Source organism: Scyliorhinus canicula, chromosome 11 (assembly GCF_902713615.1).
Source record: "Scyliorhinus canicula chromosome 11, sScyCan1.1, whole genome shotgun sequence".
NCBI classification, from domain to species: domain Eukaryota; kingdom Metazoa; phylum Chordata; class Chondrichthyes; order Carcharhiniformes; family Scyliorhinidae; genus Scyliorhinus; species Scyliorhinus canicula.
In genome coordinates, this window is record NC_052156.1 from 111,259,001 (window position 1) to 111,282,662 (window position 23,662).

The window sequence follows — 23,662 nt, forward strand, 5'->3', positions numbered from 1 at the left end:
CCTTGTGGGTGAGTTGGGGATTTGTGGGTCGTACCAAGGGGTCGCAAAATCGGGTCGCCATTAATCTCCTTCTACACTAAGCAGTTTCGGCAAGCAGAGCTCGTCAGTGTAGGAAACTGGACTAAGTGCGGCTTCGTCCAGGCGTTATCCATATCTACCCAAATGGGTGCTCAATAGCATGGTGTTTCTCGCCACTCTGAGTGCCAGGAAACATCCGGTTTAAAACCGCTTGCTACGGGACTCTGTTACCATTTGGGTAGGACGCTAGATTTTTCAGTAGTTCAAAAGAGATTTTTTAATCATCCAAATTGACCAAGGGCCCGTTTTCCCAGGGTTGAGTTCTCCTGGGTTCCTCGCCAAAGTCCTCCCTCAACCAACAGTATCAAAAAATGATTTACATAGAACAGTACAGCACAGAACAGGCCCTTCGGCCCTCAATGTTGTGCCGAGCCATGATCACCCTACTCAACCCACGTATCCACCCTATCCCCGTAACCCAACAACCCCCCCTTAACCTTACTTTTATTAGGACACTACGGGCAATTTAGCATGGCCAATCCACCTAACCCGCACATCTTTGGACTGTGGGAGGAAACCGGAGCACCCGGAGGAAACCCACGCACACAGGGGGAGGACGTGCAGACTCCACACAGACAGTGACCCAGCCGGGAATCGAACCTGGGACCCTGGAGCTGTGAAGCATTTTATGCTAACCACCATGCTACCCTGCTGCCCTGTTATCATCTGCCTTGTTACTTGGATTGTCATTGTGACGTCTCACTAAAGGGCGGATCTCTGATGATGGAGTCCTCCCTCAGTACCTCGAGAGTGTGCCCAACCTAGGTTTCATGCCGATGTTTTTGAATAGTAGCAAAAGATTCAAAGGTGCTGTGCAACAAAGAATAAGGAGTGCTCTTATTATTTTGTCCAAAGTTGTTCCCACAACAAACACAGCCCAGAAAACCCCATATTAGTTGATTATTTAACTCATTTGCTGTTTTTGGGACGTTGCAGTGTGCAAACATTGACCATCGCATTTATCTACTGAACAATGACTATATTTTTTAAATATTTCATTGGTTCCAAAGATATATGTGTATATAGGCAGTAGATAAATGTTTGTTCTTTCATCTTAATGACATATAATAGTTAACTGGTAATTGATATTGTTGCATAGTGGTTATATAGCCCTCATTCCAACTCACCAAATATGCTTTGTAATCGGAGTTCTGTAAAAATAAGTTGATGAGACGCTGCACTGGTTCTGAGAAATTTCACCTTTGTTCTCTTTTGTTTGCTCAGTTAATGAATTGCTGGCTATTTGTTTGCACTGCTTGAGAACCTTTCCAAACAGAAAGGCATCATTTACATTAGATAGCTGCTACATTTAATCATGCTCAAATCTTGGAAGAGATGCAAAGGCAGAAGCTTTCTTCTCTCACAATTCAATCACCCGTTAGCACCGACTGTGCTTCTAAAGCAGCTTCAGATCATATTAACATAAAGCAGACGTTACCTTAAATACACAACGTCAAAAAGAAAGATTGGATCCATGGTTAGGGCATCTGATCGCTTCCACTTCCAGAGAAGCACCTGGAACCCCCAAAACGGTAGCCAGGTAAAAGGGACGAGACAGCACCTGTGATACTGTGCAGGGCGGAGCAAGTGAGCAAGTCTGGAATGGTGAGGGTAGATACGCCTTCTGGGCAGTGCTGCTCAAATGGCAAGTATGGCATTGGCCAGCCAATATACACTCATATTCAAATCCATCATTGCAACTCAATACCTCGAGAGATCTACAACAAGTGGACAATACAACACCAGCCTTTTTATGTTATTGCTCATGGTGACTTTCTTCCTCATTGGCCTCGATAGTGTGAACAATTTATTGACATGTGAGAGGACTTCAACTGGCTGGGGGAAAATGAATGGGAGTCTTTTTTTGTAAGCAGACACCAATCCCGATACTTGCACCAGAACCAGTAAACATTGCACTGAAAATGTGACATGGTTCCCTTGAAGGCTGAAAGGAACAAAATTGTTGCCAACTGAAATTATGAAACTAACATTGAGAGTCATTACAACAACAACGTCTATTTATATAGCCTTGTGCATGTGATTAAAAAGTCTCAAGGACACATTATAAAGGAAATTCCTGACTCCAGTCATTTAAGGTGTTGATTGGGCAGATGACTAAAAGCTTGGGCAAAGAGACAGGTTTTAAGGTGGGTAGAGGTGTAAAGAGGTGGAGAGATTTGGGAGGTATGTGGGGGGGGGGGGTGAATTCCATTTCCTAGCGGCTTGGCAGCCGAAGACTCGGCCACCTCTGGTGCGGTGATTAAAATAGTGGTGCAGAAGAAGCCAAAATTAGATGAGCACAGATACCTTGGGGCGTTGTGGGGCTGGAGGAGATTGCAGGATGGGGCGGGGGCAAGGAGGGATTTGAAAACAAAGATGAGAAATTTAAAATTGCGGCATCCTTTAACTAGGAGCCAAGGTAGGTCACTGCGGGCAAGGGAGAACAGGGCTCGGTGTGAGTTAGGGACATCGATAGCAGAGCTTTTGATTACTTCACATTTATGACTGGTAAATGCGGGAGTTTGGCGAGGAGTGCGATTGAACAGTCAAGCCTTGAAGTAACAAAGACATGGATGAGGGTTTTAGGTGAACTAAGGTAGGAATGTAGTTGGACAATGTTATGAAGGTCGTAGCGATGACACAGATATGTGATGGGGAGCTCATCTCAGGGTCAAATAAGACACTAAGACTGCGAACAGTCTGGCTGAACCTCAAACAGTTGCCAGGGAGACAGAGAGAGTCTGCAGCTAGGGAGCGGAAATTGCTGTGGGGAGCAAAGAAAGGGGCTTTGCTGTTCCAACATTCAGATGGAAAACAATTTGGGTTGGATTCTCCGCTGTCGGGATTCTCCATTTCGCCGGCAGCCCTGGGGGTTTTCCGACGGCGTGGGGCTGCCCATAATAGGAAAGCCCATTGGCGGGCTGGCGAGATGGAGATTCCCAGGGGCATGCCGCAGCAGAAATCTGGTGCAGAGGGACAGAGAATCCCGGCCTTCGTGTTTGGGGGGTTGATGAGACGATGTGAGGAGCGAGGGGTAGAGGAATGTTTCATGTTTTATTTTTTTTTACATTTTTGGACACAGTACCAGGCCCATATGACAGTTCTTCCACCAATCCTGCCTCCACTCCCAGGATCCTCTTCATTACTTTCAAGGCCACCCACGCTAACTTCCAATTCAGCTCAACCGGGCAGCCATTTGCAAAAGTCGGGTTCGTGGAACTGGAAATTCCCCTGACTCATGGACACAAAACTAGGCCTCAGTTTTCAGATGGTGCCAAGGGGAAGCATATGGTTACAAATAGGAAGGAGTGTAGGATAGGTCCTTTAAGGCCTCCGGAGGTACTGGTGTGAAGTGAGAAGAGAAGTTACTGCAGATGTTTCTCTGGCAATGATTTCTATAGATAAGCATGGAACAAGTTAAGAGTAGTCCCACCCAACTGAACACGGGCGGAGAGGTGTTTGGGAAGGATGGTATAATGAACAGTAGCATAGGCTGGTTGGGAAGGAGAAGGAGGAATTACTTACCTTTGCCACGGCTGCATAGGATATTAATTCAGGAAGACTAAGTTGGAAAGTAAGTTGTGAAGAGGACATAAGGAGGCTACAAAAGGATATAGATATGTTAGGCAAGTGGTCAAGGATCTGGCAAATGGATTATAATGTGGGAAAATGTGAGGTTGTCCATTTTTGCAGGACTTGTAAAAAATAAATGGTAACTGCAGAGCTTTGGGATGTAGACGGATCTGGGTGTCCTAGTGCATGAATCACAAAAGGTTAGTATGCAGGTGCAGCAAGCAATTAGATAGCTAATAGAATTTGATTGTGAGGGGAATTGAATACCAATCCAGAGAGGTTATGGTTCAGTTATACAGAAGACCGCAGCTGGAGTCCTGTGTACAAGAATCATAGAATCCCTACAGTGCAGAAGAAGGCCATTTGGCCCATCGAGTCTGCACCATTCTCTGAAAGAGCACCCTTCCCAGGCCCACTCCCCCACCCTATCCCCGCAACCCAGTAACCCCAGCCTAACCTTATTGACACTAAGGAGCAATTTAGCATGGCCAATCCAGCTAACCTGTACATCTTCGGACTATGGGAGCTGAAAAGTAAGAGGTGACTTGATTGAAACATAGAAAATTCTGAGGGGTATTGACAGGGCGAATGTGGAGAGGATGTCTCCTCTTGTGGGAGAATCTAGAACAAGGAGTCACTGATTATCCATTTAAGACAGAGCTGAAGGTTGTGAGACTTCTTCCCCTCAAAAGGTGGTTGAGGCAGAATCCTTGAATATCTTTAAGGCAGAAGTAGGTAGATATTGATAAGCAAGGGGGAGAAAAATTACGGGGGTAGACAGGAATGTGAAGTTGGGGTTAAAATTAGATCAGCCATGACCTTATGGAATGGTGGGGGAGGCTCAGGGGACTGAGTTTGTCTACTCCGGCTCTGAATTCATAGGTTCGTAAATAAATGCAAACAGCCAACTTCAGAGTAACTGTAAAATGCCAATACTTGCAATAAAAAGTGAGAAAACAAGTGTGAGAAAGCAGAAAACTCTGCCTCTGTTTAAATGACAAACTGCTCTTCCAACCCAGCTAGAACTTTAGGAGGCCTAGGGAGATCATTTTAACGTAACTCGGCAGGCTAGAAATCCTCAGGATCAAGGGATAGATTAGTTTTACATCTGCCCGATTTTATTTATCATTGACTCCAGTGGAGCGTAAAATTGGACAGGGTGTGAAAGCAGCATCGCCCCCAATCCCATCAGTTTCCCAACAGGCCACAAAGCGACAATTTCAATGGCTTCCTGATTCATTTCAGACAACTGTGGTAAGTGGCATCACCTTGTGACAGAAGGTCACTCATGTTTCTTTTCCCCCGAAGACAGCTGATCACACTCTCTTCGAGTAAAATCATTGCCTTGAAACCTGCTCGACAGACAAAATGGAACTCTAATGGCGAACTGGAAATGGAGATTGACGGACCTTTGGATACTCAGCAGATTGTTGAGGTGTAAAGCTTAAGGAAGTCACTGGTTAAGGTTGAGGTTAAGGAAAAACTGGTGTGTTTTTTGGAAGTGCATCTTCGCGTATCAGTTTGTTACTCCTTGGGGGAATAAAGTGGGAAGTGGTGGAAAGATCCCTGAGCTGATTATCAACCTGATGAACTGCGCTGACGCTCCTTCCATGGCTATTCAGCCCAGGCACTGGACTTGAACACAGAGCTTCAGGTCCAGTGGTAGGGATGCTGCCCACTGTGCCACAAGACATCCTTTGACATTGTGTGATACTGTAGTGCACAACACATGAAGGCAAATCAAAAATCCCATTCACATCCCTCCTGATTTTCTTTCCAATTAAGGGGCAATTTAGCTTGACCAATCCACCTACCCCCTCATCTTTGGGTTGTGGGGGTGAGATCCACGCAGACATGAGGGACTGCAGCGGTTCAAGAAGGCAACTCACCACCACCTTCTGAAGGGCAACTAGGGATGGGCAATAAATGCTGGCATAACCAGCCCACATCCCGTAAATGAATTTTTAAAATGTGTGAACTCCACACGGACAGTGACCCGGGGCCAGGATGGAACCTGGGTCCTCGACGCCGTGAGGCAGCAGTGCTAACCACTGCACCATCGTGCAGTCCTTCCCTCCTGGTTTTTAATTGCTTGGACAGATAACCATCGGTTTGTTGTTCACCGTTTACACTATTGTACACTAACAAAGTCTACCCCCCCCCCCCCCCCCACCCGCCGCACCGTCTCTCAAAGCAAATTTCCCGAAAAGATGGCAGCAAATTGAAAGATGCAATACAGAAGACAGCAAAAAATACGGAATCCCTTACCTGCTACACACAATGCAGGTGCTCCGGTATTGCCCTGCAACGTCTGGTGCACTCTGAGTGTACGTTAAGGGCTTATGTGGATTGCGGCCTGGCTTGGTCAGTATATCTGCAGTGTCTGGGAACTCAACCGCAGAGGTTTTGCTGGTGGGGCTACCGGCTGGAGTCCCCTGGATTGGTGAATGGCACGGGGAGGTGAGAGGTGTGATGTTTGAAGAGTAACCTAGCAAAAGAGCATCCTGGTCAGATAATTCCTTATAGAAACGACAGCACAAAGAACTTTAACCAAATGCGCCAGAAACCAAATGAATGGCACCAATTTTGAGCAGAGCACATTGGAAGATTACGGGGTAATTTTATTAAAATTTCCAAGATATTAAGGGGAACGGACAGGGTAGATTGAGAGAAATGACTTTTGCTCGCTGGGGAGTCTTGGACTTGAGATTAATTTAAAAGAAACACATATAAGAATATAAAATAGTTGTTTACCTTGCCGCAACTGTCTTTTGGCATTCACGTGGTTATTTGTGGCCACAGCGTAGGAGGCTGAGAATGATCTGCTTTTGGCAATGGTCAGCAAGACGGAGGGGGAGCAGCTGTTGTTCCAAGATTCTGTGTTAAAAGAACTGAATGGAACAGGGGTTAAGCAACTGTTATCAAACACAGATAGGAGTTACGAGCTCAACCCATTTCTCAAGTTTCAAAATAAAGTCATTTTACATCATGTAACGTCACTCCTACACCACAATACGCATTCAGTCAGACATGCTGGGACAAGCCATCAATTTGAGTGCAAATGCAATTCTTCACAACTAACAGCCTACGTACATTATTGTACTAGTGTGGCTGTGTCCTCCAGAGTACAATGCAGGCTAGACAATAAAAACATCTTTTTATTTATTAAGGGGCAATTTAGCATGGCCAATCCACCTACCCTGCACATCTTTTTTGGGTTGTGGGGGTGAGACCCAGGCAGACACGGGGAAAATGTGCAAACTCCACATGGACTGTGATCCGGGGCCAGGACTGAATCCGGGTCCTTGGCGCTGTGAGGCAGTAGTGTTAACCACTGCTCCACCGTGCCATCTAGCAATAAATATACATGATGTCAGCTGATACTTTGTGTGACCTGACAGCATGTCAGTATGAAAATTTAAATTAGCGATCACAAGATTCCCACCTCTGAGTTTCAGTAAATCAAAGTTTCGATGTTATATTCTTATTGAAAATTGGTTTATCACTGGCAGAGCAGGTACATGCACAGTACATCATCTTCCTTTAGTGATAAGATTGAAGTTGAGAAACATCTCCCACACCTGCATTTATCCTGCCTCCAATTTCTGCAGAACAGCAAGCTTTTTTAAAAAATGTTTTCAAACAGTTCATTTTTTCCAATAAAGGGGCTATTTAGCATGGCCAATCCACCTAGCCTGCACATCTTTAGGTTGTGGGGGTGAAACCTACGCAAACACAGGGAGAATGTACAAACTCCACACGGACAGTGACCCAGGACCAGGATAGGACCTGGGACCTCAGAACCGAGAGGCAGCAGGGCTAACCCACTGTGCCACCGTGCTGCCCTTAGAACAGCAAAGTTATCTTGGTGTTTCAGCCATGACTGCCACATACACAAGACTGAGAGAGAAAGACATTGATAGGAGACAAGAAGTTAGGATGGCAAGGGGCTGGGGCTCGATTAAGGGTGGAGGCGGGGGGTGGGGGCGGTGGAGGTGTGGTGTTCTTTGAGTTTAGATCCTCGGATGGTTGGTGTAGTGTTCACAAAGACCAAAACTACCTTTTGTGTTAAACAAAGCTAAAGGTTTATTTACACTACTTAATTGAATTCAACCTCTTACTTCTATATAATAAACAATTGAAAGTAAATATATAATCTGCACTCATCTGCCACTAATCTCTACACTCTAATACAATAACTATGATCTGCTCTCACTCACACTAGCTTTCCTTCAGTCTTTCTCCTTGCCTTCTCATCAACACTCTCCCAGAAGGCTCAGCATCGATAATTTATATAGTTCTGCATCCAGCTCCCTCTAGTGGTTGATTCGGATATAACATTAACCCTTACAGTTCTGTACATTTCTCATAATGTCACGGGGCGGGGGGGGGGGGGGGGGGGGGATTGAAAACCTATTTCTGCTTGAATAGAATAGGGCTTGAAGGAAACGAGGCAGAACGACCAAATGATTTTGCAGAGAGTCGGGTGGAGTGGCTGAAAGATCAGCTTCTGCTGCCACAGTTAGGGAGATGGGGGGGGGGGGGGGGGACTGTGGAACATGAGGCAGCCTTGGGTTGTTTCTGACTCACAGCACTGCTCAACATGTGGTTAGACTCAGAACATCCTGTACGGAAACTGACTGCGCTTGTTTTCAGTTGCCGAAAACAGGCCAGTTTGTCCCTGGAAGTGCTCAGGTTTCTTATTGTTTCAGATAAGAAATCACATTTCCAAAAACCATGCTCGGATCTTCATTTCTCCTCATTTTTACCACCGGCCATAATCGCCCACTAGCATTTCATGAAAGACAATCATTTGTTCAGCATGGCTGCACCCTGGTGCTCTTAAAAAAAAGAGTTGTCAGTTTAAATTACACACAAAATCTATCTAGTTTGCTGTAATGGATTCTTTGTTGGCCTCTGTCCGTTCTTATTTTGAAAGATAAGGTCCCCGAGATATATTATCACCATTTAAATGAAAAGCTTTGTCAGGACTGTTATTATGAAGAATTAGCGGCCGAAACATACATGGACTAAGATACAAACGGTACTAGATGGAGCCTTTCGAATATTGAACAAGTGGTATGAGCTTTCACTCTGTGGGATGGATTGCCCCAAAACTGGATCTAGGCCATGCAACTCTCCCGCTGCCAGACCAACCACTCACCCCCACATGAGGGAATGTAGGCCGCCTGCCACAGGTGAATGGCGCTGAGGAATGATGAGCCCATGAACCAGTCCAACTTCTCTTCCTTTCCCTCATCGACCAGGACGTAACTCTCGGGCAGAGGTGGAACGTACAAACCAAGAAACAGGAGTTGTCCATTCAGCCCCTAAAGCCTGCTCCGCCATTCAATAAGATCATGGCCGATCTGATTGTGGCCCCTACTCCCTACTTCTGCCTCCCCCCAGTAACCTTTGACTCTCTTGTCAGTCAATAATCCTTCTGCGTCTGCCTTAAAATATGTTCATTGAGCCTGCCTAAACCGTATTGTGAGGAACAGAGTTGCAAAGACTCGCGACCCTCTGAGAGAAGAAAATACCCTCCACAACTCATATTTTAAAAGAGGCGCCCCTCATTTTTAACCTCTGCCGCCCAGTTCTAGTCTCTCCCACAAAGGGAAACATCCTTACAGCATCCACCCTGCCAAGTACCCTTGAGATCTTGGCCGGGATTCTCTAATCCCGCGGCCAAGTTCTGACTTCGGCGTGAAAAGCGGCGTAAACACTCCAGTGCCAATGGTCCTCGATTGTCAGGTATTCACCCCTTCCTAGGGGGCTAGGTCAAGAGTGGTCTCTGCTGCTCCAGCCGGCGCAGCCGGCGCGAGTCTGCACATGCGCACTGCAGCCAGCACATGTGTTTGCGCCGACCCCCAGGCAATATGGCAGATCCCTACAGGGCCCGGCACGGAGGAACATAGGCCCCCACAGAAATAGCCGCCCGCCAATCGGTAGGCCCTGATCACAGGCCAGGCCACCAGGGAACCCCCCCCCCCCCCCCCCCCCCCCCCCCTCCCCCGGGGTTGGATCTCGCCGCTGCCCTCCAGGACGGCCCCCGCAGACAGAACTACTAGGTCTCACCGTGTGGGACCATACATGACCCACGCCGGCGGGACTCGGCCGAACTCAGCCTGACGAGGCATGGAGAATCGCCGGGGAGACTGCTTTAAACAGCTTCCGACTGACGTGGCGACGATCCAGCGGGCAACCGAGAATCGGCGCCGGAGCAACGTGGCGCGACTCTCCCGCCCACCCCGGGGATTCCCGGGGTCGGAGAATCTCGGCCCTGATGTTTCACCTCCAGTTAATAAAGACCCAATCTGTCCAACTTTTTCTTGTAAGATAACCCCACTTCACATCCCAGGTATCAGTCCAGTGAACCTTCTCTGAACTGTTTCCAACGTATTTATATCTTTTCTTAAATAAGGAGACCAAAACTGTGCATAGTACACCAGATGTGGTCTCATCGACACCTGGTACAAGTATGGCATTACATCCTTTTTTAGAAAAATATTTTTAGTGAACTTTAAAATTTTTATCTAAAAAATATACAACCAAAACAATATGAACACCAATATCAAAAATTACAAACAACAGTAGTAACAGTAATCCCCCCAAAAAAAAAATACAACCTGACTGAGCAATCCCCCAAACCCCCCACTTCCACCGCCAACTCCACCCCCACCCCCCACTAACAGCTGACAGTGATCGATTCCTTAAAATGCAAAATGAAAGCTTGCCATCTATGGTAGAACCCTTCAATCAACCCCCTCACTGTATATTTGACCTTCTCAAGGTGCAGAAATTCCATCAAGTCACCTCGTCAACTAGCCACGCTGAAGTACTAGGTGGCACCGCTGACTCCAGCTCAGCAGAATTCGCCTCCGAGCAACCAATGAGGCAAATACCATGGCATCTGCCCCCGCACGCAACCTCATCTCCGGCCAATCCGAGACCCCAGATATAGCCATTAGCGGGCAGGGCTCTAAATCAATATTTAAGATTGCTTATGTCGCACTAAAGAAAGACACCCAAAAACCTACCAATTTGGGACAGGAACAGAACATGTCTGTGTGATTTGTGGGCCCTCTTGAACACCGCTCACACCTATCCTCAACTCCCTCAAAAAATCTACTCATTCTAGCCTTGTGCCCTGAACACCACCTTGAGCTGTATCAAACTCAACCTTGGACACACACAACATCCTTACTTTTATATTCTATTCTAACCGGGGGCTAGTTTAGCTCAGTTGGCTAGACAGCTGGTCCATAATGTGGAGCGAGGCCAGCAGTGTGGGTTCAATTCCTGTACCTATGGCGGTTATTCATGAAGGCCCTGCTTACTCAACCTTTCCACTCACCTGAGGTGTGGTGGTCCTCAGGTTAAATCACCACCAGTCACCTCTTCCCCTCAAAGGGGAAAGAAAGCAGCCGATGGTCATCTGGGACTATGGTGACATTACCTTTACCTATATTCTATTCCTGCATTCCGGAAAGATAAGTCGACTTGGTGTTGATATTTAAGCCTGTTCTGCCCCCTCTCGTTTCCTCCTCTTCTGGAGCTACAGCATTGCCACATTTCCAAACCACCTTACTGGCAGTAGTGGTCTCATTTCTAATTAACTTCTAATCAGCTTGAATACCCTCAAGCTTATACAGTGCCAGCTCAAGGAAATCATTTGGGGGATCTTCGGAGGTCCAGCCTAGATACCTCACACCAACAGCAAATCCACCCTGGTTGAAGTTCCAGGCCTCCGGGTTATGAGGATGTTCTCTGTGTGGAAACATGTCCCATAGAGTTGAACTCCTGATTAATTCCACTTAATTTCCACCCCTTGCATCCATTTCTCTCCTTGTGATCATCACCCACTTCTTCCCCTACTTTTGTAAACTCCTCCAGCTCTACAGGTTTCTGTGCTCCTTTAATTCTGGCTTTCTGCACACCTCCAATTGCCTTTGTCCACAAGCTCTAGAATTCCCTCCTTGAGCTTCTTTGCCTCATCCTCCTCCTTTATCGCTCTTTAAAATCCACCACTTGGAGCAAGCTTTTGGTCACCTGTCTGTTATCTGTGTTGGTCTAACAGCGACTGCAACTGGATGCAGTAAAACGAAAAACAGGCTTCCGACACAGGAGATGGTCCAACACTGTTTTATTTAACCTGTTGATTGCTGTACATAATCTGCTGTGGGTTGACACTCTATTAATCTAACTGGTAACCTCCTACTGGCTTGACCAGACTAGCTCTCTATCACATGGTGATGATGTTCATTGGCCTGTGCACTGTTACTATCTCAGTAGCCGTGTCCTGTGAGAGAGGGAGAGCCTTAATGCCCTGTGGGCTTTATCGTGGTGGTGTCCTGTCTGGTGATTGGTTGTTCTGTGTTGTGTGTGTTCATTGGTTATCCTGTGTGTCAATCACTGCCTGTCTGCATCTCATGATATACACGAGTGGATATTATGACACTATCCTTATATCTTCTTCTGTAGCTCATTGTCAACTTTTGTCTTTAATTAGACTGACGTGAAGCTTCTTATGTTTTTTTTCCACTATATTAAAGGTACTATATATGCTGTTTATATGTGTATTCCATTTTTAAATTGTGGGTAAAGTGAACTTTTTGAAATGCCCAAATGAACAGTAATTTTCTGTTATTAACATCAGGTGTTAACAACCAGGATTTGTTTTTGCTTTCTTATTTAATTGGACGTCATGACAAGAGTTAAGAGAAATTAGCACTAGCAATTTAACTGCTCATTAAGTGTTTGATTCATTAATAAAAGTGAATTCTTCAAAATTATTGTTTATAAAAGCTGAGTAACCCAATGTGAACTGTTTTTGTTTATGTTTATAATTGTACTGCAACATTGGTATTTAACTAAATAGAACAGTACAGCACAGAACAGGCCCTTCGGCCCTCGATGTTGTGCCGAGCAATGATCACCCTACTCAAACCCACGTATCCACCCTATACCCGTAACCCAACAACCCCCCCTTAACCTTACTTTTTAGGACACTACGGGCAATTTAGCATGGCCAATCCACCTAACCCGCACATCTTTGGACTGTGGGAGGAAACCGGAGCACCCGGAGGAAACCCATGCACACACGGGGAGGACGTGCAGACTCCGCACAGACAGTGACCCAGCCGGGAATCGAACCTGGGACCCTGGAGCTGGAGTTTGGTTGTCACTATTCCAATGTGTGCATACAGCATAAAACTACATTTAAATCAAGATGCAAATTGCTGCGTGAAATCAGGAAGTACCAATTCCTTGGGATCATCCAAGGCCAAATTATAGTAAAACAAAAATAGTTCTGGATTATTGGGATAGATACTGCCAGAAAACTGTTGTGTTTATTTTTATTCATTCATGGATTACTGACCCAGTGGGCATCGCTGGACCAACATTTGCTGCCCATCCCTAATTGCCTTTGAACTGAGGCCATTTAAGAGTCATCCATATTACTGTGGGTCTGGAGTCACATGTAAGACAGACCAGGTAAGGACAGCAGATGGATTTTAATGGTGGGTAACAATGGTTTCATGGCCATTATTAGACATTTAATTCCAATTTTAAAAATTTAATTCAAATTTCACCATCTGCTTGGTCCCCAGAGTGTTTCCCTGGGTCTCTGGATTACTAAACCAGTGAGAATACCAGTACACCACTATAGAACCTACAACATAGAAAAAAAATTCCAAGAATACTAAATATCCATGGATTGACAGAGGGGAATGTGCAACAAGACCCAGGTGTCCTTGTGCACCAGTTGCTGAAGGTAAGCATGCAGGTGCTGCAGGCAGAGAAGAAGGCAAATGGTATGTTGTCCTTCATAGCAAGAGGATTCAAGTACAGTAGCAGGGATGTCCTGCTACAGTTATATGGTGAGACCACACCTGAAATACTGTGTGAAGTTTAGGCCTCCTTGAGGAAGGATATTCTTGCTATGGAGGGAGTGCAGTGAAGGTTGACCAGGCTGATTCCTGGGATGGTGGGGACTGGCATATGAGGAGAGATTGAGTCGGTTTGGATTATATATAATGTAGTCGTGAAAAATGAGGAGGTAGCTCATAGAAACCTGTAAAATTCTAACAGGACTATGCCGTAGATGCAGGAAGGATGTTCCCGATGACAGGAAGTTAAGAACTAAGGATTACAGTCTAAGGATACAGGGTAAACCAATTAGGACTGGCATCAGAAGATCTTTCTTCACCCAGAGAGTGGTGAGCCTGTGGAATTTTCTACCACAGAAAGTAGTCGATGCCAAAACATTGTATTAGCACAAACATGTTGGGCTGGCGTTTCTTCTGCTTTGTATCGCTCAGTTGGCTGGACAGATGGTTTGTGATGCAAAGTGAGGCAAACAGCATTGATCCAATTCCTGTACCGGCTGAGGTCATTCATGAAGGTCCACTTTCTCAGCCTTGCCCCTCGCTTGAGGTGTGCTGATCCTCAGGTTAAATCATCACCAGTCAGCCCTCTCCCTCAAAGGGGAATGCAGCCTATGGTCATCTGGGACAATGGCGACTTTACTTTTACTGTTAGCTCCAAACAGCCACTGCCTTTTCAGTTAACAAGTCACAAGATTACCAAATGTAAAGTGAACAACAATTTATATTGCATGAGAAGAGAGTGCTGATTGGTTGGCAAGTGGAATCAGAGTCCACTTGCCAACCAATCAGCACTCTCTTCTCATGCAATATAAATTGTTGTTCACTTTACATTTGGTAATCTTGTGACTTGTTCTGTTGAGTCCAAGATGAAAAGCTTCAATATCACATGTCTTTTACACTCAGCACACAAGTTCTGCACTCCCAAACGACGATTGATAGCCGGATAATGAATAATAGCCACGATTCCCAACCAATTTGACAGTTTAACACGCACTGGCATGACTACCATCTTAAATAGAGTGAAGAAATACAAAACTATTCAGGCAAATAACAGCAGTGCAATAAAGGCTGGAATTATCCAGTCGTTGGGATTCTCTTTTCCCAATGCCAGTGCACCCCCGCCTGCAGGTTTCCTGGCAGCGTGGGGTGGCTTCAATGAGAAATCCCATTGGCAAGCGGCGGGAGTAGAGAATGCCGACGCCAGCAAATGGTGCATGGCCGAGAAACATGCGGCTGGGTGACCGGAAAATCCCACCCAAAATATTAACAATTGCAGTAAAGTCCATAATGGGTTAATTACTTTTCATGCTGAGTATCAGCAATTTTGACTTAAATGTTGCCAACCTCTCCGAATAACACAGTCTCTAATGCAAGAGTGAAACATTTTCTTGGGTTGTCATTAGCTAGAAACTGGTCTAAGTGCACATTAATCCAGCTCAATTCAACAGATTTATTCAGCACAACGAAAGCTTGAAGATGGTCTATGTTTCCACTAAAATCAGATATTCTCTTTGAGGAAAAGTGCTACTGTAATACAGACATGGAAGAAGCAAGCTGTTTAAATCAGCCTAATGAGGCAGCTGGATCAGACTAAATGGCAGAAACAGTGGCAGTTTGCTTTATTCTAATTAACCCAATCATTTTTAATAAAATGCCAGCATTATGGGATTTCAGTTCTCTCACATGTTACAAAAGAAGGCGAAGTAAAGGTCGAAATTAGTTTATCAGAAAACACAAGGGCGATATTTACGTAGTAACTGAAATTTGTCATTTTAATTGAGGTCCCAATCTTATTGAATGTTAAGAACCTGCATAGTCATTTCCCTAATACTTTTGCATTCAGTTTAATTCCTGATTAATGCCTTGATACAAAATGCATCAACCACTCATAAAAATGATTCATGCCATCCTCAACACAGCTTCTGTATATGTGCCTGACCACACTGCTCAATAGAGTACAGCTGTATAGATCAAAGGATCTGGAGATGTGATATTGAAAAGACAGATATCTATTTACCCAAAAACAATTTGCAAGATTAATTTCTAATCCCTCACAGTTTCCTCTCCATGTTACGCACCATTTGCATTAATTCAACATGGCAAAAATGAACTTGCATTCAGATAACACTTTTTGCAGATCCAGAAGACGCTTTGTAACCAATGAGACAATTTTGAAGTATAATCATGTTAATGCAGATGTGGCAGTCAATTTATACACAGCAGGATCACACAAACAGCAATGTGAGAATTGCCTGATAATTTGTTTTTAATTTTGTGGGCAGGATCCCAGGATATATACCCTGCTCTATTTTGAACAGCTGGAGGACCTTTTACATCAAGCTGAGGGGATAGACAGATGAAACATCCCATCCGAAAGAAAGTACATCTGAAGGTGCAGCACTCCCTCAAGTACTGTAGTGTCCATGGCACGGGGACAGGCCTCGGAGGCCGCTCCTCTCACCTTATTCACCCCCACCCCCGGGGGGCTAGGAGCGGTGCTCCGTAACTCTCGGCTGCCGGGCCTTGACGCTTGTGTCAAGGCGGTGCGCCGAGAATGACGCAACGGCGGCACCTATGCGATGACAGCCGCGCATGCGCAGGTTGGCCGGCTCCAACCCGCGCATGCGCAGCTGACGTCACGCCGGCTGACGGCTCCAACCCGCGCATGCGCGGTTGTCGTCTTCCCCTCCGCTGCCCTGCAAGACCGTGGCGGCTTGATCTTACGGGACGGCGGAGGGGAAAGAGTGCGTCGCTTTGAGATGCTGGCCCGACGATCAGTGGGCACCGATCGCGCGGGCCAGTCCCCTCCCGTGCACGGCCGTGGTGCTCACTCCCCTCTCCGCCCCCCACAAGCCTCATACCAGCATTTGGCGCCCATGTTCACGACGGCAGCGACCAGGTGTGGTTGCCGCCGTCGTGAACTGGTCAGGAACGGTAGGCCGCTCGGCCCATCCGGGCCGGAGAATCGCCGGTCGCCGTAAAAAACGGCGAGCGGCGATTCTTCCGAGCGGGGGGTGGGAGAATTGCGGGGGGCGCCGGGGGGGGGGTGTCGTAGTCGCCCGGCCCTCCCGCGATTCTCCCACCCAGCGTGGGGAGCGGAGAATTCCGCCCTAAGCTTCATGACAAATCAGTAATTCTGTCTCGATCCGAGACCCCAACAGCAGACCCTGTGGTATCACCGACATCAACTTGCCTATTTCTACATTTAAACGTACGCATGTGAAATTGCTGTCACTTTTGTCCACTAATGACAGGGTGTACTGACAGCTTCCCCATCATTACAAATGCAAATTGTGGGTCTTAATTATACACATTGTAGGTTTCTACTGGAAATAGCAGCTCAAAGATAATAATCAAAGAGATTAGCTGCAACAATTTTTGTGCATTCATTCTAGCTGCTTCAACCTTAATAGACAGCGTGAACATTGTGAGCAGTTTATCGCTGGAGCCAAGCATAGACTGAGCAATGAAAAATATAAAAGTTCAAATCTCACCATGCCAAATGGGTGAAACTGGATTTCGTAGATCTGTCAAATTTTGCGGCTAGTGGTAGGCATTGCCTGAGAAGTAAAAAGCCAGCTGGTTCAAATATACTTCAGGGAAAGTAATTTATTATTCCTCTTGCTCCGGTCTACATGTGACTCCAATCTCACACTATGTGGCTGATCCTTAATTCTCTTGGGGAAACTAGGAACAGGCAATGAATACTGCCTTACCACTTTTGTCCTCACCAAAAGGAACAATGAGGAAAAATGTATTGGATTCCACATTAAACAAGTAAAGAAAATTCTCAGTTACCAATGTCAGTTTATTCTTCACTATACCAGCATATGTCTTGGGCATCGATGTGTAGAGTGCTTCTGGGATTGGTGTTTTGACTCACTCAGCATTAAAAAGACACATGATCCAATTTAAGGCTCTCCACACACTGCATGCAACAGCAGTTTGCATTTATAAACCACAAGGCACTTCACAGGAGCGTTATCAACTGACATTTGATGCTGAGGTAAACTAGGATAATATGGGAATGGAGTTGACCAAAAGCTTGGTCCTCAGACTGATTCCTGGGATGCTGAAATTGATGTGCAAGGAGAGATTGAGTCGGTTAAGATTATATTAGCTGGAGTTCATCTCATAGTAATCTATAAAATTCTAACATGACTAGACAATGTAGAAGCAAGAAGGGTGTTCACAATGGTAGGGATGTCCAGAACCAGGGGTCACCGTCTGAGGATACGGGGTGAACCATTTAGGACTGAGGTGAAGAGAAATTTCTGCACACAGAGAGTAGTAAACTGTGGAATTCGCTACAACAGGAAACAGTTTAGATCAAAACATTGTGGGCGGGATTCTCCGGCCACGCCCACCTGGCAACTGGAAATTCTCGCCCAAGATCAATGGACCTTACTTGATCTGTGTCCTGCCCGTGGCGATCTTGTGGTGGGTGGGGCAGAAGAATTACTGATTGGGGAAAGATTGGGGCATTATTCTGAAGTACCGTATATACTCGCATATCATGCGACTTTTGAAGACCTAAATTGTAACCTAAATTTGGGGGTTCGCATGATACGCGAGATACAAAATTTGCGGGTGTTTTACTTGCTGTCTTTTCTGATGGAAAGAACACTTCCATTCTTAGTAACATCTTCATAAACTTCCTCTGTACTTTTCTCTATTGGTTTTGAATTTGTAGCTAGTAAAAAGGAAGCAGTTGGGCCAGATACATTACTGCTCCTGGTAAACAAAAACAGCTCATTCTTTATGCATGTCTGTGGGTTGATTAATATGCTGCTGCTCCATTGTGAGCTGCCTGTGGGGGAAGCGCGGTTTCTGGTGGGTCACGGGATGGCCCTTCCACCATCACCATAAGCGTTCTGGGGTCTCCCACCCCTAATTGTCTCAGCCCTTATTCAATCCTTCTTCACCTAATACTTCAGCTGCCGGTCAGTTCTAGTGCATGACCACAGATTACCTTTAGCCATCACTGCTGTGCTCAGTGGGGGGGCGGGGGGGGGGGGGGGGGCGGTGAAGCGGATGGGGGTGCTGTGAGGGCCGCTGGTGAGAAGACAGATCAGCAGATGGCATTTATTTAGAGGACTACTCCAGACTGAGCTTTACCAGACTGTCATCCAGATGATGGCACAGTCGGCAGACTAAGGCAGGTAATTCCCTGGCAAAATCTGGCAGTTTCCAGCTGTCTTTACTAGCGTAATTCTGCCACTTGACGTTTCCATTCATAAAAACATGAATGGAAACGTCAAGTGGCTGAACATCTTCCCATCAGAATGCTGTGGTCAAAATTTGAAGAGTAGTACAGTATTCCTGATCATATGGGTAGTTTATTCAATACATGGCCGTCTTTTTCCGATACAGAATTCGCGGGTGTTTTACTTGCCGTTTTTATGAATGGAAACGTCAAGTGGCAGAACGACGCTAGTAAAGACAGCTGGAAAGCTGTTCGATTCGCGAACAGCTTTCACAACAGAATCCAGTCTGCAGAATCCACAGACAATGATACCATTTGGAAGTTTTAGTTTGGGCATTAATTAAAAAGTGACTCGCATGATACATGAGATATAGCATAGAATCATGTTTTGGGGACGAAAATTTAGGGGTCGCATGATACGCGAGATCGCATGATACGCGAGTATATACGGTATATAGAAGAACCGGATTCCACCTGTGTCAGAAGGAGGAAAAGTGACCCTGTGCCTGCATTCTCTGGGTTATGTGAATAAACCTGGGAAAGGCTGGCTCCAGATTACTCCTTTTCTCAGTGACTAAGCAATGAATTACATCACTTGTAACACCAACTCCCCATCACCAATATTCTCATCAGACTTATACCATTTATTGTGCAATTCATTTGTATGGATTAAAATATACTCCCAAACTCAATGTGCGCAAAATGAAAATGTCGTAAACTTTGAGGTATCAGTTTAATTCTTCTAAAACACTGCCTTCATAAAAGGTTGCTATCGGCAAACCTTTTTGCATTTCTTTAGAAATAGGGTGAAATTATGGTTGAACGACTTCTGGTGGCGCAATATGAGGGGAAGAAACGCACAAGTGGTGGGATTCTCCGGTATCCAGCGGGCGGGCCGTACTGGAACCAAAGAGTAGCATGAACCACTCCGGTGTCGAGCCGCCCGGAAGGTGCGGAATTCTCCGCACCTTTGGGGGCTAGGCCGGCGCTGGAATGATTGGCGTTGCGCCAACTGCCGCCGAAGGGCCCCCACCGGCTGGCGCATGCTCAGGAGCGCCAGCGTGTTCCCAGAACTGCTAGCATGAATCTTGCGCATGTGCAGTGGGTTTCTTCTCCGCGCCGGCCATGGCGGAGCTTTACAGCAGCCGGCATGGTGGGAAAGAGTGCCCCCACGGCACAGGCCCGCCTGGAGATCGGTGGGCCACGATCACGGGCCAGGTCACCATGAGGGGGCCCTCCCAGGGCCAGATCCCTCCGCGCCCCCCCCCCCCCCCCCCCCAAGGACTCTGCAGGCCACCTGCAGAGCCAGTTCCTGCCGGTACAAAACTTGTGTAATTTACGCCGGCGGGTCTGGCCGAAAGCGGGCGGCCGCTCAGCCCATCGCGCAGCGGAGAATCACCGGTGGGGGGGTGCCGCTGCCAACGGCCCCCGAACGGCACGGCACGTTTCCCGGCCCCGCCAAAAATCCGGCGCCGGAGAATTCGGCAGCCAGGTACGGGGCGACGGGGTGGCATTCACGCTGCTTCCTGACGATTCTCTGGCCCGGCGGGGGGTTAGTGAATCCCGTCCAAGATGTTTCTCGCTGGAAAACTGACCTTTTTCCCTTTTCTCTTGCACCATGGGTCCTTTACTTCTCTGAACTCTTGAAATTTAGCGGTCTAGAGTTCTCCCTTCTTTGAGGTGTCCAAGTTAGGCAGAACCAAGTACGATTTGATCCAAAATCGTCGGTGGCATGGTGGCCCAGTCGCTAGCACTGCTGCCTCACAGCTCCAGGGACCCAGATTTAATTCCCGCCTCGGGTAACTGTATGTGGAGTTTGCACTTTCTCCCCTTGTCTGCGTGAGTTTCCTCTGGGTGCTCCGGTTTCCTCCCATAGTCCAAAAATGTGCAGGTTGGGTGGATTGGTTGTGCTAAATTACACCTTAGTGACCAAAAAAAAGGTTAGGTGGGTACTTTCAGGGAGTACTTCCAGGGGTACTTATTATGAGTACGGGGAGAAGGCCAGCCGTCTCCTGGCTCACCAACTCAAACGTCAAAGGGCTTCCTGTGAGACCCCTCAGATACACAATCCGGGTAGCGGCTCTATTTCCATCGCTCTCCAGGTCAATGCAGCTTTTAAATCCTGCTACTGTGACCTGTATAAATTGGATCCCCCACAGACAAATCGATTATATCTGACTTTCTGGACAGTCTGCCTATCCCAACTGTTGAAGTGAACAAGACCTGTCAGGGGACTCCCCGTTACGCTCCGATGAGATTTTAAAATGTATTGGGCTGATGTAGGCTGGCAAGGCTCGTGGCCCGGATGGCTTTCCGATTGATTTTTATAAGAAGTTCACGAAACAACTTGTACCTTTGTTATCGGGTAGTTTAATGACCCCATGTCTCGGGATTTGTTGCCTCCGATCCTCACTCAAGCCTCTATTTCTTTGCTCCTGAAAAGGGACAAGCATCCGACCGAGTGTGGTTCACACCGATCCATCTCGCTCTTATATATGGACATTAAGCTGCTCACTAAGGTTTTGGTGCACCGGTGGGAACCTTGCCTCCCAAGTATCATTTTGGAGGATCAAACAGGTTTTGTAAAGGGCAGGCAAATATCGGCCAATATACGTTGTCTTTTAAATGTTATTCTTTCCCCCTCCCCTGCACCCGAACCTGAGGTGATAATATCTCATGACGCTGAAAAAGCATTTTACAGGGTGGAATGGGAATATTTATTTGAGATTCTTGGGAGATTTGGATTCAGCCATGAATTTGCTTTGTGGATCTGCTTGCTACATAATGCCTCTACTGCCAGGGTTCGTACAAACACTCTATACTCAGACTGCTTCCCCTTGAGATAGGGGCACGAGACAGGGCTGCCCACTTTCTCCAATTTTATTTACCCTGGCAATAGAGCTGTTCTTATAGCGTTAAGAGTGTCTAGTCACTGGAGGAGTATTAGTTGTGATGGGATGGAGCATTGCGTATCTCTCGATGCAGATTACCTACTTTTATGTATTGCAGACTTAACTCCCTCCATTGATGGCATAACAAAGACATTTCATACCTTTGGTTCCTTCTCTGGCTATAAATTAAGTCTAGACAAGAATTAATGTTTTCCAGTTAACCCCCCTGGTCAGCGACCCCAATTAAGCGCGTTACCTTTCTGCCTCTCCAGTACAGGTTTTCATTATTTGGGGGTTCGGGCGGGCCACAATTGGGCCTCACTTCACAAGTTGAATTACTCAAACCTGATCAACAATGTTAAAGTGGATCTACAGCTGTGGAACAACCTTCCTCTATCTTTGGCGGGTAGGATTCAAACAATAAAAATTAATGTACTCCTTAGGTTTTCATTTCTCTGTCAATGTCATTCCATTTTCTCACCAAACCTTTTTAAAAAAAATATAAATTTAGAGTACCCAATTATTTGTTTCCAATTAAGGGCCAATCCACCCACCCTGCACATCTTTGGGTTGTGGGAGTGAGAACTACAGAGACACAGAGAGATTGTGCAAACTCCACATGGACAGTAACCCACAGCCGGAATCAAACCCAGGTCCTCAGCGCCGTGACGCAGCAGTGCTAACCACTGTGCCACCGTGCCTCCTAGCCCAAACACTTTTTTTTATTAAGGTTAACAAACTGATATTTCTTAGTTGGAGATCTCCCATTCCACCCAGTGCTTCTGCCTGGTTGGGTGATTTAACGTTATTCCTGCATATAGAGGAAATTAAATTCATCATCAGGGTTTCAGTGGAGAGGTTTCACCTGAATTCACAACCATTTATTTCCTTTTTTAAGGATCGAGACACCGTCAGCTGTTAGGGCGTTTAGGTATAGTGTTTATGTCATTTATGTTGTGGGAATTTTTAGTTTACTTCTAATTTTTGTACTCTTGAGTTTTGGTGCTTGTTTGTTATTATGTAAAACTCACTGCAAATCACTTTCTCTGTGGCATTGCGTCAAAAATGATATATGTGCCTCGGGGCTAAGCAAACATGAACACACCCGAGTCCTGAAATTTTAGCTCGAATAGTGCATCAAGTAGACACACGGTGATATTAAATGTTCAACCATTTAACAGTATTATACTGCTATTATACAATTGGCCATTTGCACTGAGAAATGGACCAGAAATCCCATATTTTTAATATGCATCAACTGCCTTACCATCGATAATAGCCAGTTGGGGTACATCACAGTCCTACCCACTATATTACAGTGTGAGGATACACCGGGCCATGTGAGCACAGCCTGTCAACATGTTCACAATGCAGGGCTGCATAGGAACATTGGAGCAGGAGTGGGCCACTCAGCTCTTTGAGCCTGATTCGCCATTCCATAAGCACATGGCTGATCTAGTTGTGGGCTCAACTCCACTTTCATGCGAGGTAACGCATCACATATCCAAAATATTCCAAACGGGGAAGCGAGCGGTTTACTTGCAAGTCTCACAATTTGCAGAACCTTCTGCCGGTTAGAATACCAGTGATTCACATGGCAAATAGAAGCTTGAACCATGAGCATTGACAAAAATGACTCCTGAAAATCACGGGGTTCATTCATAAATTGCAAATGGCACCTACAATGTAATTATGGCCCCTGGGCTGACGCTGGCAGAGACGGAACAGCTGGAAAAGTGTAACAATGCATTAAATTACATGTGAGGCCAGTGATCAGGAGTGATGAAGAACGGGCAATATTTCTCCAACAGCCCTTACACAAACATATCTGAAGGAAGATACTGTACCAACATTTCACCCACCGTGGTCGCACACTGCGTCAGCAATTCCAGAGACTTGAGCACAAAGTTCAAGGTTGACAATCCAAAGTAGCGTTGAGGGAGTGCTTGACTGTTGGAAGTGCCATCCTTCCTCCTCTCCATGAGCTCCAGCTTCTCTGAACCCCCAAATATCGCCACCAG

At 46.2% G+C, this 23,662-nt stretch overlaps 1 protein-coding gene across 1 annotated transcript in view; it reads right to left on the reverse strand.

Annotated features, from left to right (window-relative positions):
* pde3a (phosphodiesterase 3A, cGMP-inhibited) overlaps positions 1–23,662 on the reverse strand; it is a 558,970-nt gene that overhangs the window by 64,090 nt on the left and 471,218 nt on the right. Inside the window, 2 exon segments of the mRNA XM_038811086.1 lie at positions 5,920–6,139; positions 6,406–6,542. Of these exon segments, the coding sequence (XP_038667014.1) occupies positions 5,920–6,139; positions 6,406–6,542 (357 nt within the window).